The sequence below is a fragment of the Equus caballus genome, chromosome X, assembly GCF_041296265.1.
Source record: "Equus caballus isolate H_3958 breed thoroughbred chromosome X, TB-T2T, whole genome shotgun sequence".
NCBI lineage: Eukaryota > Metazoa > Chordata > Mammalia > Perissodactyla > Equidae > Equus > Equus caballus.
In genome coordinates this window covers 1,090,329-1,108,219 of record NC_091715.1, presented here as the reverse complement: position 1 = coordinate 1,108,219, position 17,891 = coordinate 1,090,329, and the positions used below count along the sequence as shown (strand labels likewise).

At 44.1% G+C, this 17,891-nt stretch overlaps 1 protein-coding gene across 7 annotated transcripts in view; it reads right to left on the bottom strand.

Annotated features, from left to right (window-relative positions):
- ARSH (arylsulfatase family member H) overlaps positions 1-17,891 on the bottom strand; it is a 62,268-nt gene that overhangs the window by 20,811 nt on the left and 23,566 nt on the right. For 5 of the 7 annotated variants that reach the window (XM_023634433.2, XM_023634431.2, XM_023634432.2 and 2 more), the window contains 3 exons: positions 6,019-6,059; positions 4,748-4,897; positions 3,558-3,679 (listed from right to left, as the gene is read on the bottom strand). In XM_023634433.2, the coding sequence (XP_023490201.1) occupies positions 3,558-3,679; positions 4,748-4,897; positions 6,019-6,041 (295 nt within the window). In that variant the 5' untranslated portion in view covers positions 6,042-6,059. Of the gene's footprint in view, positions 1-3,557; positions 3,680-4,747; positions 4,898-6,018; positions 6,060-10,810; positions 10,937-12,855; positions 12,947-17,891 lie in introns of those variants that run through there. The other 2 variants (XM_070256792.1, XM_070256791.1) reach the window with 2 other exon arrangements.

Genomic DNA, 17,891 nt, shown 5'->3' with positions numbered 1-17,891 from the left:
TTTAGGAATCCCCGCCTTAGCATGTCCAACACAGACCCCATTATCTTCCTCCTTCCAAACTGCCTCAGTAAAGGCCAGCATGATCCCCCATTCCTCTAAGCCAGAAATGCAAGAGCTCCTTTTGAGTCCTCCTTCTGACTCAGCCTCACCTCTCGTATCCAATCCATTGGCGAGTCCTGACCACCCTACCTTGGTCAACAGTCTGACATTTATCTCCGATGCCATCACTTTGGAGCAGAGCTTCCACTGGGTTGTGGCGTCCCCCAGCTGATCTCCCTTCCCCCAGACTCAACCACTCTCAGAAGGAACCCTCCAATCCGTGTCCCTCCCCAGTCGAACCTCATTAATGGCCATCCAACACCTGCTGTTGAAATCCAAACTCTTGCTATAGCTTATAGTCCTTCATAATATGAGACGTCCGACGGTAAGTGTGGCTACCTCGTTCTCCTCACCCACTCACAGATGCCCACATTGTCTTTGCCGTTTCCTCTGCTGACCACACCCTTCCTCCTGACTCCTTCTATTTCAAGGAACATCTTCTAGGGTGACTTTCCTGGGATGCTTTAGGGGCCCCTATGGGCTCCCATGGCTCCCTGAGATTCTGAATTGCAACTATAGTCTGCATCTCAGCCACTAGACCACGTGCACCTTGATGTGTCTATGTTCAATTTATGGTCCAACTACCAAGCATGCCCTTGGGGTCGGCCCAGTCGCCAAATGGCTAAAGTTCCTCATACTCTGCTTCAGTGGCTGGGGTTTGTGGGTTCAGATCTGAGGTGTGGACCTACTCCGTTTGTCAGCCATGCTGTGGTGGCATCCCACATACAAAATGGAGAAGGATTGGCACAGATGTTAGCTCAGGGTGAATCTTCCTCACCAAAAAAAAAAAAAAAAAAAAAGGGGTGCCCTTTACCAAATCCTAAAAGGCAAAAGCATACTTATAATTTTCAAGAAAAGGGGCTATACCTCCTAATTCAATGTAAATACATGTATACATGTTAAATATGGTTATGTATAAAATTTTTATGGGTATCATCCACTTGGTACAAAATTCGAAAGATGAAAGAGATGAAGTGTTCAAAATCTCCCTCCTGCCCTTGGACCCAGTCCCCGTAGCTCCCCTCCCAGAGGTAGCCAACATTACCAGCTGCTCCTGTGTTTCCAGAAATATCCTAGGCAGGAACAAAAGGAGACTGTCTCCCTTTTCCTTCATGATTGTGCATACTCTCCACTCTTGTTTTGCAGATTGCTTCTTTCCCTCAACAAGAATACTTTGGAGAACGCACGTGGTCATTACATAAAAAGCTTTGCCTGTCATTGTAAAGATGCCTAGGGTTCCATTTTACTAGCACACTATCATTTATTCATCACTTTCTATTGAAAAACGTTTTATTTCCCCAGTCTTTTCACACCAGATAAGTTTATAAGGAGCAGCATCGTTCTATGCATCATTTTGGACATTTGGAACTAGGACTGATAAACTTCTAGAAAATGGAGTTGCTGACTCAAAGTTTCAATGCCAAAATCCCTGTAAAGGTTCCACCAATTCCACCTTCACTCCATCAACACGCAGGAGCACCTGCCTCCCCACAGCCTCCTCGAGCAAGTAAATATTAAAGAGTTTGATTTTTGCCAATGGCAACAGTTAAACCTGACATCTAAAGAGTTTTCATTGGCATTTCTCCTACCAGGACAGGTTGAGAATATGTCCCTTTGTTCAAACACACCGTTTTTTTTTTTTTTTTTTGTAAACCGATACTTTTTCTAAACAGGTTCACCTGAGCTTAAGGACCAGCGATATTTGCGACTTCTACATCAAAAAAGGAATAAATTTTATATGAATATGTTGGGGTGGGTAAGGTTAATGGGAAGCCCTGTCAGATTCCATGTAGCTGTCATCGTTCCATCAACTGTAGACCTCGTGTCTCCCACAACTCACTAGGCAGAGAGGAGAGTTTATAAGAAGCGGTTTCTGCAGGACAGGAAATCACCTCCCGGTCGGTGCAGGAGGCTACGTCAGTTCTGTGACCCACGTAAGGGGGAGAATGAGAGGATGAAGGTGTGACAATTCCCTTTCCATATTCTTTTCCGTGGGTTTATTATGCTAGGGGTGTTAATGAAGCTGTAGTTTAAAAGGAACTCACAGGAAAACCACAAGCGAGGGATTCGAGCATTTAAGATGGATACATAAAGGATCATTTCAAGGGTCCTAGCCTAGAACAGGAAGAAGTCAGATAAGATAGTCATCAATGGGAAAGGGGATCTGTTTACCTAAGGGACGTGTTAGAATATTATCTTGGTATTGAGTCTCTTTTTTTTACCGGAATTTTTTGAGAAGTAGGAAGAATTAAAGAATAATTTGTGTCCAAAAAATGGCAACGATTTGACTGACAACTCCTTCAGTCACTTAACTGTTTTGCCTAATTTTGTTAAGTAAAATTTTCCACCTAATCAATATTTAGAATTTCCTGAAATTATAATCAATCTTTTGCCAACTCACACTGACGCGTATCTTGACTCCAAGTTCACACACAGTAATGTGTCATTTAGAGACATTCTACATGGCAATCAAACTATTTCCAACAAAAATGAGAACCTTGGATTATGAAAAAAGTCCTTTGAGCAACAAAGATAAATGGCGATATATTGATGTTCACCAGACAGTAACTTTCAACGTTTATTGACTCTCCATTTTCACGTCATTCAAAGTAACCCGATGAGTTCATCCCTCAGAGGTTATCAGATAAGAAGCTACCATCTAGAAGGGAGGAAAGTCATGGAGAATAAGCTATCATTGAAAAATAAACCTCAAGGATGGATATATGAAAACTGTGACAAGCAGATGCTACATTTAACTAAAACACAATAGTCTGAGGCAATTGCATGTGGAGTCCAGTAACTCAACACCTCAGTGGATGCCATGGGAAAAACTTGTGTTTTTGCTGGGTATAAAAATCAATATTCATAGGGTTGATTCCACGTTGACATCCATAATGTCCATTGTAAGGTAAGCTACAAAGGAAAATAGTAAATTGTCATCATTACTCCCAACTTGGTAAGCCTACAAGTTGACGCTGTGTGTGTGCAAGTGTATGCACACGTGTGTGTATGCGAGAATAAGTACAACTCGAATTCTTTTCCATTTTTGCAGCCATGCGTTCTCCTCAGTTGTTTCTGGTGCTTTCCCAACCTCATCTCCAGAGACTGGACAGACCCAGTTTTCTGCAATGATTGCATGGTCTCTGCTCACTCTAAGAGACGAGGAGCCTGTTGAGGGCTCTTACCACAAATACCTGGAAATGGGAGCATTTAGAGTAGCCTGGAAATCGGTCACCACAGGTCCAAACTCTGTCACCACAGGTGAGCAAGTCTGGTGGCACCTGGCAAGAGACACACCTGTTTAAGGTGTCCAGGTACAACAACACAACCTGTATTTGAATTTAGATTCTTAATACCTTGAGCCACCTTTTGAGTGTTGCTATGAAGAAGTTGCAAAAGTCAGTCACAAGAAAGCATCGTCGAGAGACAAAAATGCTGTTACGTGACACTGCCCCCACCTGATCTGATGGGGTACCGGCCCGTCAGGAAGGCAGCCCGACTCGGGGTGCAAACGGAGGCGGCCGCCAGGTGCTGGGTGAGCCTCACTCCCTCACTTGCCAGGCGGTCGATGTTGGGTGTGCTGCAGGCAGAAGGAGAAGTCGGCATGCGAGTTTCTAATTCCCAAACAAATGCACAAGATCCAAAGCCATTCTGCTTTGGGTTGAGACGACTCTGTTTCCAGTAAACCGAAAATACACCCTTTTTACCTACTTACATGCAGCTATGGTTAGACGCAAAGGGAAAGCAGAATGTGAAATAATGTATCTTCAGGTAAAATGATTACAAACGAATATGAATCACCAGATCTAATTAAAGCATTACCAGTCTGAGTTCATGTGCATTTCAATGGCAAAGCCAGTCGATTTGATCATTTCACATTCCTACAATTAATGGGTAACTTAGGTGAAATAAAAGGTTAATGCATTTCTTGCGGCAAAATCTCTCTTTTTTAAACCAAACTGCGGCATTTTGGAGTTTATTTCCCATTTTCTTTAAGAAGAGGAGATGAGGAGACAGACACGCACAGAGGGAGGACCACGTGAGGACACGGGGAGAAGACACGTCCACACGCCAAGGAGAGAGGCCTCAGGAGGAACCAGCCCTGACCACACGTGGATCTCAGACATCCAGCCTCCAGGACGGGGAGAGATAAACGTCAGCTGTGGAAAACCCCCAGTCTGGGATGCTTTATTATGACAGTCTGAGCAAACTCAGACGTCATATGATTCCATTCACATGAAATGTCCAGAACAGGCAAATCCACAGAGACAGAAAGCAGGTGAATAGCTTCCGGGGGCTGGAAGTGCGGAGAATAGGGAGTGACTGTTAACGGGTTCCGGGTTGCCTTTTGGGGTGAGGAGAAAGTTCTGGAACTAGGCAGAGGTGATGGCTGTAGAACATTGTGGATTCACCAGATGCCTCTGAACTGCTAACTATAAATTCGTTAAAAAGGTGAATTTTGACCGCAACAAAAACAACTACAGGCTAAGGAGACCGGGATGCCAAATGCCGTCCTGACATTGGGGCAGCTTCCCAAGGGCCACCTCTGCTGTCCGGGTTGAGAGCTGAGACTGGGGGTGGTCAAGGGCAGAGACGTGGCTGGCGGGGCCGGGGCGCCACCATCCGCAGGCAGGAGGGGTGTGTTTACCTCACGGTGTCATTACCATAGCAGCATACATCTCCCACCCCAAGGTCGTCCGCCATCAACAGGACAATATTGGGCCTGGAGTTCCTCGTCACGAACGTCCCATTGAGGCCCCCAAACAAACACCACAGTGACACCGACAGCCAGCAGTTCCTGAAAGTATTTTGGGGGAAAAAAAATAACCACCAAAAACCCAGAAACTGTCAATTCACATTTGCATTTTAGCCAACTTAACATAGGAAATAATAGTATCCTTGATCATTTTTCACTATGCAGTGTACCTGAGCTGGGGGTTTTCTGGTAAAAATTTTTTTGTAAAAATTCACGTGTTATGTTAATATGGTGTAACGTACAAATTAATTTTGCACGCACGGTGATATTAAATTCGCTTAAGTTTTTGAACTGCCTTAGAGACACGGGGCCCTTAAAAAAAATAACAGTGGTGAAAGTTGAGTGTAAGGTCTAGTAATTTGATTTCTTTGCATAAAAATGTAGACAAAAAGTGGAAAATTGGAGCAAATAGCTAGCTAGTCAAGCTGGATTTTTTTTTTAATGATCAGTTGTGCATTTTAAATACATTATATAGTTCATAATTTTGCTCTGAGCCAAACCGAGGAAAAGTGCCAGCAGGGACTGTAGTAACATCTTGGGTCTGAGCCCAGGAGTAGATGAGGATAAACCAAAATCCTAGGGTGGATTTCACCGGTGCACACAAAGAAATTCCTCCTTTTCTTCATGAAGAAAATATGTCCACAAACACATTGTGGGCGACGCTCAACTGTTCCCCCCCAAAATACTAAAAATTCTGAAAAATGGAATTTAACATATTTATATATTCTACTAAATTTTAGCGTGCACAATCATCCGTATGAAACCGCGAAATGCTATACTACGTTGAAAACAATGCACGACGGTCCTTGATCAGAGACGATTACAAGTCAAGGATCATTCTGCTACGCAGGGCACTGGTACCCCAACCGAAAATTCCACCCAACGTGACTTTGACCCTTGTGTAGCCCCATCTCTGGAACACCCTGCTTTTCGCCCTATGAACTCCTACACGTGCCATCATTCCTAAGTAAGCATCGCTTCCTCAGAAAAGCCATTGCATACGACTCCATCAACCCATGGCCCCTCACCACCCTCCTCATTACCTTTAACCCGTCTGCAGTAGGATCAAGCAGACCAAACATCTACGGGGATGGAGACGACCTGAACAAACCCTTCTCTCTAGATGTAGTGAATTATGACGCTTTATGAATTTGCCTACTTACCAGTCATAGAACGGCTGTTTCATGGCTCCTTATTCTGTTACCTAGGGAAGAAAAGCGTACATTAAGCACATCGGCAAAGCAGCTATTTTTCTCAGAGCACACGGCTCATGGTCCAAAGTGCTAACGAGCCTGTTTTATGTTGACCCACTAAATTCTTTACACCTAATTGCATGCACACAAGTATGTCCGGAGAGAAGGTGGCAAGAGAGCGTGCGTGATCTACTCATGTCGGGATAGTTCTTATGGCACGTTTCCAACCAACGATGTTGACCCAGCCACACAAAACTCTTCATTCCAGAGTCACTAAAATAAGTCAGTCACCAATGAATGGGCACCCATCCCATAGCTGTATCAGGCCTACTGTACATATGGTCCTCTACACATGGTGCTTAACCGAAACCTTCTATCTTAATAGACACCATGGTGAACAGCAAGAACCTATGGTCATGACAGCCAAACTTGTCTGGCAAGGGAGGGCATGTTCCACAGCCGTAATTATGATTTTTTTTCTAGGAAATCTATGTTTATTAGAGACATGCTATTTTTTTGTTTATTTTATTGAGGTCACATTGGCTTATAACGTTGTGTATGTTTCAGGAATACACTATTATATTTGAGTTTTTGTAGAGACTGCCTCGTGCTCACCACCAATAGTCTAGTTTTTAACTGTCACCATACATATGTGCTACTTTATCCCTTTTGCGCTTCCCCCACTCCCTTCCCCTCTGGTAACCAGTAATCTATTCTCCTTAACTATGTGTTTGTTTATCTTCCACATGTGAGTGAAATCATACAGTATTTGTCTGTCTCTGTCTGACATTTTACTTAACATAATACCCTCAAGGTCCACCCATGTTGCTGAAAACGGCACCATTTTGTCTTTTTTAGGGCTGAGTAGTACTCCATTGTGCATATATACCACATCTGCTTTATCCTTTCATCCGTTGATGGGCACTTGGGTTGCTTCCACATCTTGCCTATTGTGAATAATGCTGTGATGAACATAGGGGTGCATAAGTCCTTTTGAATTGTTGATTTCATGTCCTTTGATTAATAACCCAGCGGTAGAATAGCTGGATCGTATGGTATTTTCTATTTTCAGATTTTGAAAGAAACCTCCATACTGTTTTCCACAGTGGCTGCACCAGTTTGCATTCCCACCAGCAGGGTATGCGGGTTCCCTTTTCTCCACATCCTCTCCGACATTTGTTCTTTTTTGTCTTGGTAATTACAGCCATTCTGACAGGTGTAAGGTGATATCTCATCACAGTTTTGATTTGCATTTCCCTGATGATTAGTGCTGTGGAACACCTTTTCCTGTGCCTGTTGGCCATCTGTATATCTTCTTTGGAAAAGTGTCTGCTCACGTCCTCAGCCCATTTTTTGATTGGGTTGTCTGTTTTTTTGTTGTTGAGTTGTATGAGTTCTTTATATATTTTGGAAATTAACCCCTTGTTGGATAGGTAATTTGCAAATATTTTTTTGCCACTGATGAATTGTCTTTTCCTTTTTATGACCTTTTATAACAGTCCAAAAAGTAGCACAGTCTGGTGTCCCCCTGCCTAGGACCCTCAAATTGCTCTAAATCAGTGAGGTTTTGTAGGCTCCCCACAAGACAAATGATATATAATAAAGATTAATGACATCGCCATACAATTTATAGGGCTTTCTCATTCCCAGGGCATTTCCACACACAAACGTTCCCACTGGATCCTCAAAATATCTCACCTTGCTTGCCTCAAAGGGTTAATGACAGCTCTCCCGTTTTATGGGAGAGGGAGCTGGCGATCACAGAATTTAAAACACTTTCACAGGCTGGTAGATTGAAGATCTGGGATTCAAGATGAAGTCTCTGACCCTCAGTCATATGTGTGTGTGTGTGTGTGTGTGCGCGCCCAATTTCCAGGGCCATCTTCTTTTCTTAGACCTCCAGTAAGGCTCTCAAATGTGCCAACTCCAGATGCTCACTTCCTGGGGGACATTTGATGAAGCCCACATCCCACCTTTGGGTGGTGGCCCATTCTCTCTGCCCCACAGTCAACACTTCTGCATTTGATTTGATTCCACGATGACATCCTGAGTAGCCATATCTATTTTTCATGTCTCCAACTCCACTGCCTAACACATTCCATGGCCTTCCAGTAAATGCACAAATCCTCAGGAATCGAGCATTTCCCAAGAGCCGGGTGAGTGAGGCAAGTAAGAAAGGTGCTTTTTTATCCACTAATCATAGCTGTTTCCACCCTAATTTCGTAAGTCTCTCTCCAACCCAAGATTGGCAAGAGTCACAACGGATGGTCCCAGCCATCCGTTTGCCTCAAAGTATTGTATTTATCAATTCCAGATTTTAAGGACTATCAAGGTCCTTCCTACCAGGGAGCTCCTCCAGACCCATCTTCAGTCCCGCCCCCATTCCTTCTCATTGGTCCGGCATATTTGACCTTCTGGAGACACAGTGATGCATCGTTTAATGACGGGGGTATGCTCTGAGAAATGGGTCACTAGGCAATTTTGTTGTTGTGTGAAGATCACAGAGTGTATTTACACAAACGTAGATGGTATAGCCTCCTACACACCTAGAGTAAATGGTAGTAATCTACGGGACCACCATCGTTTACTCCATGTATCGTTGACCCAAACGCCATGATGCTTCGCATGACTGTATACGAATGCGTGAGGCTGGCATCATACGCAAATGTGGTTTTACAAATTGGTTTTATTTTCCAGCTGTCTTTAAATAGGTGCTCCAAATCACCTGCTTAGTCAGGAAGCAGCCCTCAGAAAACTCTAAGAAAGACCAGGAAACTCATCAGCCGATACAAGAATTATATCCCCAAGTGGGTGAAACATTGCCGTGCAAATGCTCACACAGATGGTGCTTGTGCCACATCCCCTCAGAGACAGAGTCAAAATTATGGTGCCCTTGGATGGTGGAGTGGACCTTGCGAAATGATGTGGAAAAAATGTAGCTATGTGAGGTGACGGATGCGTTAACTAACCTTATTGTGGTAATCATTTTGTGACATATACATATGTCCAATTGTCACATTGTACAGCCTAAACTTACACAATGTTATATGGCAAGTCTATCTCAATAAAGCTGCAAAAAAAACTTAAAAAAATAGTGCATATTTTAATGTTTTCATCTTTAGAGATTAACTCCCAATGATGCAGAAGTAGCAAAATTTATCAGTCATGGACACCTTAGTGAGACAGAGGCTGTTGAATATAGTCATGCAGCACATAATGATGCTTCAGTCAACAGCAGACCACATCTACGATGGTGGTCCTATAGGATTGGCACCATGTAGCCTAGACGTGGAGTAGACTATATCATCTGGGTTTGCGTAAGTACATGCTATGATGTTCGCACAACGACAGGATCAGCTAACAACACATTGCTCAGAATGTGTCCCCATCGTTAAGTGAGGCATGACTGCACTTATACTGAGGAACCTGTGAATGTGGGTTTATTTGGAAGCAGGGTCTTTGCAGGTGTGATGAAGGGAAGGATGGAGAGGAGGGCTTCCTGGAGGAGGCGGCCCTGAATCAAGGATGGAGAGGAGGGCTTCCTGGAGGAGGCGGCCCTGAATCCAGGATGGAGAGGAGGGCTTCCTGGAGGAGGCGGCCCTGAATCCAGTGACAGCGTCCTCCTCAGAGACAGAAGAGGAGACGCAGACGCAGAGGAGCAGCCCCGTGAGGACGGAGGCAGAGACGGGAGGGAGGCGGCCACCAGCCCAGGGACCCTGGAGCCCCGGACGCTGGAAGAGGCAGGAGGGACCCTCCCCTGGAGCCTCCAGAGGGAGAGCGGCCCTGCGACGCCCCTTCATCTCAGACTCTCGGTCTCCAGCACTGGGAAAGGATGAATTCCTGTGGTTTTAAGCTCCCAATTTATGGTAATTTGTTACAGCTGCCCCAGGAAACAAATATAAGTAATTTAAAAAACCTTCTACATAACAAGAGATCCTATCAGCAAAGCAAAACATAGGCATGCTCAAGGAAGGAGAAAACTATCTGCAATATTTTCAATAAATAAATTAGAAAAGGAAGAAAAATCCAACAGAAAAATTAGACATAGGACATCAATTGGCAATTCACAGAAGTCACAAAAATGATGGATAAGCACATAAAAATCTGCTCAGCCTCCTCAGCAACCAGAAAAAGGTAAATTTTAAGGACAATGGAGCATTTGTACTCGTTCCCCCGAGACAGACACCAGCCTCGGGGTGGGGCTGGGGGGGCGAAAAGGCAAGAGAGAGGATGCTTGTTGCAACGTTGTTTTTAAATAGAGACAAATAGAAACCAACTGACAAGCCCGTTCTAAAGAGGAATGGCTTCAATAAACTGGGATATATTCGTACTGCAGAATTCTGTGCTATCCCCTTTAAAATAAGGAGAATGCACTCCTTGATGCCCTGGGTCTCTTTGATGGTAGAGCCGTGTAATTCCGTAATGCATGCCCCGACGGAAGCTGAAACCCAAACGGTGATTACTTTTACGGGACCTTTCATCCAAGGTGTAGTCAAGCTACCCGGGCCGTGTCTCCTTCAGCTTTGCCACTTCTCCATGAGGAAGGACGGCTAATAATATCACCAGCCCCACTTTTCCGTGGATAAAATGGGCTTCCGGAGCGGGGTGTAGCTTCCAGTCAAACTAATAAATCCAAACACAACCTCTCCATTAATTAAAATATCCATTAACTAAGATATTCATACACTACAATACGGTAGCCATGAAAACCAGTCTCGGAAGTTCTCCCAACAAGAGAGAACTCCTTCCTTCCCTTACTCACCTGAAAATGTGCAATTATATACGAACCCACAGTCTACTTGCAGAGCGGATGCCGAAAAATGGCTTCGGGCCCAGTGTGACCCCCAAGTTATCTTGATGGAAATGGTCAGCCTTCAGATGAGTGAGTCTAAGACATAATTACAACCCAGGGAAAATTCAGCAAAACTCAGCATTTCATACCTTATATAAATGCTTTCTTTTTCCCAAAGATTAGCCCCTGAGCTAACATCTGCTGCCAATCTGCTTCTTTTTTTTTTTTTTTTTTCTCCCCAAAGCCTACCCAGTGCATAGTTGTATATTCTAGTTGTAGGTCCTTCTGGCTCTGCTATGTGGCACGCCGCCCCAGCATGGCCTGACCAGTGCCATGTCTACACCCAGGATCCAAAGCTGTGAAACCCTGGACCGCTGAAGAGGAGCGCCCGAACTTAACCACTCGGCCACGGGGCCGGCCCTAGCATTTCATACCTTAAAGTGAAGAAATACAATGGATCATATTTCCCACGTAAGCCTGTCCTTCCTTCCTTGGCTGTGTGCTCAGAACCAAAGCCCGGAAGGGGGCGGTGTCAGTAAAGGCAAGAGGTAAAAACTCCACGTTGTCTACGTGACCTGAGGCTGAGAGGCACACTCGGAGAGTCGGGCAAATGTTGTCGACCAGGCTTTCTCAACCTCACACCTGGAGCATTTGGGGCTGGACCACGCTCTGTGGTGGGGCATCCTGTGCACTGCAGGATGTCGAGCGGCATCCTGGTCTCCACCCACCAGATGCCAGGAGCACCCTCCGCCTCCAACACTGATAACCAAAAAACGTCCCCAGACGTCACCAAAGGTCCCCCAGCAGACGAAACCACCCTCTCCCCACAGTGAAATCCACTGAACTAGACTAACGGGAAATTATCTTCTTGCGTGCTATCTCCCGCTATTTTTCAACGGTGCGAGATTCTGATTTTCTCCTTCACAGAGATGTTGATTTAGAATATAAGCCTGCAATTCCCTTCTTTTTAAAAATTTAAATGTATTAATAATTCAAATTTAGACAGCGGCATCTTCATTACTTTGTTTTCCTAATTTCCTACCGGAAGGAATGTAATAAGCTGGCTTAGAGCTTTATCATGTGGGTCCTCATGGAGGCAAGAGATTTCCGAGGAGATTCCCATAAATTCCCAAACTTTCCCCAAGTTGCCCGACGTTGACTGAGTCTTGGAACATCATTATCATAAAATATAAAGGAAAATACTCAACCATATGGAAAACTTTAAATACATTTGTTATTAAAAAACATTCTTTTTTTTCTAGCAATTAATATAAAGCTGGTTTTTCCATTGGATGACATAGACCCCGCCCCTCCACTATTTACTTTTCAGTAAGAAAAACTCGACTAGTAAAAAAAATTAAATTACAGCCATTATGAAGGAAATTTAGAGAGCAAAAGCCCAGTCTCTAAAGGAGCAAAATTATTGTGCTATGTGTTAACCTTTGATTTTCAACGTTCAGTATTCATTGCGATGTATGAACTGCATAAGCCAATTCAGGGATTGTAACAGATACCCTCCAAAAAAGGAAAAGACAAATTTTGAAGTTCCCAAACTTACCTGTACAGACGTTATCATCTTGTGACCAAGCAAATGTCACCCGACTGCATGATCTTTGATTGGTCTACACTCTTAAACACAGAAAACCCACAACGGAAAATAATATTTGACACCCCGAGTGTCCTCTCACAGATGAATGGATAAACCCACTCTGGGACAACCAGAATTCACAGAATATTACTCAGCAACAACAAGGAATAAGCTATTGATACAGACAACAACAATCATCAATCCCAAAATGACGATGCCCAGTGAAAGAAGCCACACAAACGAATCAATACCACAGGGTCCCATTTGTATAAAATTCCAGAAAATGTTCCAAAAAAAAAAAAAAAAGAGCGAGAAAGAAGATTTTTATAAAAGGACTGCTCAGCTATTTACTCTCAATCCCACGGACCATTTAAAAATTTAAGCACACCCAACCAGAATCATAGTAAACCTGACACATTTTACTTACGGGAAACGAGTCGTTTCTGGAGCTCCTACATTGGTGGACTCTGGTCTCGCAAGTTCCTGCCACAGCTCAAACTTGCCGTCCTCATCCTTATAATTAAATGTTTATTAAGCACCAAGGTCGGGCACCGCTCGGGTCTGTCAATTATTTTTATATTTAAACATAACCTACGGTGACAGCTGTCACATAATTATTTAGGAATCCTTCACCTCCACCTTTCAACTGGTAGTCAACAGACATATAATTAAGGGGATTTAATGAAATTGAAGACGTTTTCTGCCAAGATAATTTTTCTGGAGACTTCACCAAGGACTCCAGTTAGGTGTGAAAAGGAGGGGAGAGGGAACAGATGATAAGAAGATGAATTTCAGCATCTTAAACCCTGCGACATCCTTTCAAGGGTAGCTTTCATCTTCTGGCCTAAACGCGTGCCCCTTAGAAACACTGCATCATTAAGCCTCAAAGCAAAGGCACGTTTTTAGCTAAGTCGTCTCAAAGAGCAACGATTAATTGAAAAGAACCAGGAAAAAAATCACGGAGAAGAAGCTTTTGTGTCGGCCGTGATTGAAGCACGAAGGAGTCACCGGAAATCCAGACCTGGAGTTAAGAGTGAGATCCACGGATGTTTCCAGAAGGGAAGTCTTCGTTCCCAAACCCGAAGATCCAGTAGAAGTCTGGGCAGGGGACGTGGGAGGAACAGGGTCCAAATTAGAGCTTATCCCGGAAGGAATTTACGAAAGCGGTGTCTTACACACCTACTTGGAACCTTAGAACCCAAAATGACTCAAAACCAAAACACACAATGGTTTGGTTTCAGTGCAGCAGAAAAATACGTTTCTTGGGACCCTCTCAATCCAGAGCATGCACTGTGAAAGGCAGCTGAGGGTTTCTTCCTGCCATTTCTCAGCTGCAAAGAACAATCACCAGCCCTCCAGGGTTCCCGCATCAAGCCTACCTTGTGCCAAGCACTTTGTGTGTAACCTCCAGCCACTCCAATGGTGGCATTGGGCACACATGTACCATCCCACCAATGATGAAATAGAGAAACAGAGAGGTTCTGCAACCTCTTCGAAGTCACACAGCTGGAAAGTGCCATCCAAGATTCTTCTGTTATCGGCCTACCACACAGCCTCTATGATCCAGGACCCCCAAGCTCGCAAGAGTGAGACAGAGAATGATACCACCGAGGACATTCAAGCAAGGACCGTGGGGCCATATTGCTGGAATTCACCCACTGAAAACTGAAGTTATGTGGAAAGATTCCCCCAGTTTTGATCATTTGCGAGATTCTCCCTCTGCCACACAATGAAACTCTGATCCCCAACGCATAGAGTGTGTCCAGATGGACGGCGGGATCTGCAGATTTCGGAGAAAGGTGACGTCCATTGGTGAAGATTAGACCCACGGCCTTCCAATGCCGCTCAAAGGAAGGATGCCCTGGCCTGTTTGTTAAAGGAAGAAATCAAATGCAACCTTCTCTTCTCTCGGGGGAATCCAGACGGCGGGTTACACGGTTAAGTGGACAGGTTCACGTCCATCACTGCCAGGGCTCAAACCACTTACTAGAAAAGGGATTTGGGGCAGGTGACAAACTCTACTTTATATGTTCTAAAACACACATTTTTATCCCCATGTTCTTTTTTCATTTTGTTACAGTAGTAAAAATACACAAACCACAAAATTCACCATTGTGATCATCGTAAAGCATGCAATTCAATGGGTTTTACTTCAAAGGGTTTTAGTCTAAGAAGGTTGGGCAACCGTCATCTCTATCTAATTCCAGAACATTTTCATCACCCCAAAAGGAGACCTGGTACCTATTAAGTGTCATTCCTCATCCTTTCCCCCACCTCCAGTCCCCAGCAACCACGAAGAGACTTTCCCAACCACAAATCTCTAGGGACTGGTCTGTTCTGGACATTTCACATAAATGGAATCATGTACTGTCTGGCTTCTCTCACTGAGCATGACGTGTTCAAGGTTTGTCCACATTATAGACGTGTCGGCGCTTCCCTCCTTTTCGTGGGTGCATAATATTCCGCGGTGCGGATGGACCACAAAATTAACTCCAAATAGATCCAAGACTTAACTAAAAGAGCTAAAAATGACAAGACTCTTACATTGGGGCAAATCTTCACGATGTGGGATTTGGCAGTGATTTCTTAGATATGGCACCAAAGACACAAGCAATAAAAGAAAAATAGATAAACTGTACCAAAAACAAAAACTCGTGTGTATCAAAGGACACTATCAAGAGTGAAAAGACAGCACCCAGCACGGGAGGAAATATTTGCAAAGCCCCGACGTGTTAACGTTTCTGAACTCTGGATGCACGTTACAACACCCGTCAGCCAGGTGGCAGTCACAACCTAGCTGTGTGGAAACTTTCTTTTGACACACACCTTCCGGCAAGATAGGGAAAGTGCGGGCGAGTTGCCTGAACAATTCATGGAATGTTCACCATCCTCATTATCGCAGTTTTTCCAGTTTGTCTCTTGTTTCAGAAAGCTCCATCAAAAGGCTCCCGCTGAGCTCCAAGTAAATTCCAATCTACCTTCTTCGGGATCCTCACTAGCTTAGGGCTGCGATGGAGTCACATAAACAAGGCAAGCCTAAGTGAGCTCTTCTCCTGTCTCCAAATACCCGCTCATTTTCTGGAGGAATCTTTTGGGGGCCAATCATTTGCTTGTAAATACGTCTGCTCGAGAACCCTGAGTTCCTTTTGTGCACCAGGTTTCCCTGTGACCTGATGTCTTTCTCCATTTCCAATCTATCCAGGCACCCTATCTGCAGATGAGCCCGTCCCTAATGATGGGGACCCCTACGACCACTGCTTCCATCCACACAACGTCTTTTTTATTCATGCGTTGTAGGTTGAATGGTTCTCCCCTCAAAAAAGCGTGTGTGGAAGTCCTCACCTCCAGTACCTATGCCCGTGACCTGACTTGAACCTTACAGGATCTTGAAATACTGGAGTAGAGGGGTCCCTAAGTCCTACGACGGGTGTCCTTTTGGAAGAGGAGGCAGAGACACATACAGAGGGATGATATTTATGTGAAGACGGAAGCAAAGACTGGAGTGATGTCCACAAGCCAAGCAAAGGTAAGGACTGTCCACTGCCACCAGACACTGGAATATGCAAGGACGGGTTCCCCCCTTAGAGCCTCTAGAAGATTCCAACCCTACTGACCCCTTGATTGCAGACGTCTAGCCTCCAGAACCGAAAGGCAATAATTTTTGGTTGTCTTAGGCCACCCACTTTGAGGCATTTTGTTCCACCAGCCCAGGCGATGTTTTCTCACACTCCGCCGGCGTCCGCTGGGTACCACAGCAGCTTCTGCAGTCGAGTGAGGATGCGGGAAGCCAGCTGCCCCATCGCCTCCTCCTGGCACCTCCCGACTCCCTCCTTTAGCTTGAGCAGCCGTGTCTGCCCAGCCCACGATTCCCGTAGATTCCTGGTTATCACACCCCGTCTAAGAATGCCCGAATGAATCCATTTTAAAGATTTGACTTTACAAAAGTGATGGGAGTTTGATGGAGCTGAAGAAGCCGACAAGGGAGAGGCATCAATGGACACAGATAAGGACAGACCCCCGGAAAAGTCTGCTCGCTCTCTCTAGGAAAAGGACCTGGAAAGACACAGCCTCACAAGATGGGAAACATTGAGACAAAGACTGCGTTACCTGAGCCAACCACCATAGAAAAGCCGACGGGCCGGCCGGGGGAGGATAGCATTTGTCTGCAAAGGAGCAAGAAGGAACATTCTGGGGAGATGAGAACGTTCCAGATCTCGTTTGTGGTGGTGGTTATGTAAGTGGATGCATTGATTGAATCTTACCGAACTATGGGCTTAAAATGGGTACATTTTATGGTATATGTTGCATATTTATTGTATACATTTACTGTGTATATTGTGTATTTATCGTATACAAACTATCCTTCAATAAAATCGATTTAAAAATAAGCACAACCAGAAGGACCCACAACTAGAATTTACAACTATGTACTGGGGGACTTTGGGGAGAAGAAGAAGAAGAAGAAAAAAACATATATTAAATAAAATTAAAATAAGACTCCGAGCATCCTTAAACGAAGAAAACCTGTTTAATTGGGTTTCTCAAGCTTACTAGAGAATATACACATCTATATAAAATATTCTACTTACTGGAGAATAGATACAAATAAAATGTATATATAATACATATCATGTATTCTTATGCGTATGAGATATATATATAAATAAAAACGTTAGCTGATTAAACTGTTACCTATAATCAGTTTTCAGAAAGTCCCAACCTATAGGGTGACACGTGACAACTGTCAGATTTCATTAGGTTTAAGAAGTCCCAAATTGAAGAAGTTGGTTGCAATATATGATTCTTCTCTTACTATGGCTTTTTTCCTCCCCAAATCAAAAAGTTCGATCAACGTACACAAAAACTTCATTTTTCCCCTTATTGGACGTAAAAGTTCAAAAAAGTCTCCCCAGAGCCATCTAAGAAGTAGAGCTATTTAATGCTACAAATGTCACTATAAAAATTAGCTATGGATATAAACTACTGTGTGTATATATACGTGTGTGTATATATGTGTATGCGTGTGCATATGTATACATGTGTGTATGGATACATATGTATATGTGCACATATGTACATGTGTGTGCCTGTTTATAGATTTGCATGTATGTGTACGGTATGTATATGCGTGTGCACACGTGTGAGTGTGTGTATACACTCCTGGGAAAAGCACGCTGCAGGACAAAGTTGAACCAGGTTTTAGCGCCATTACCCAGCTGTTCGCAAGCCCGGCTGGGCACAACAGACTAGAAAGATTTTCTTAAAAAGCAGCGTCTTGAGGCCGACCCTCAATCTCCCAGTTCAGAAAAGCTGGGAGGGAGAGTTGAAACCTCTGATTTAAAAAAGTGCGTCAGGCAAGGCAGGTGCAGAGCCAAGCTGGAGAAACCCCAATTTCAAGTTTCCTACAGCCAGGGGTACAGATCCCATTTTTTTAAAAAAGTCACAGAATGCATCTCTATGAGG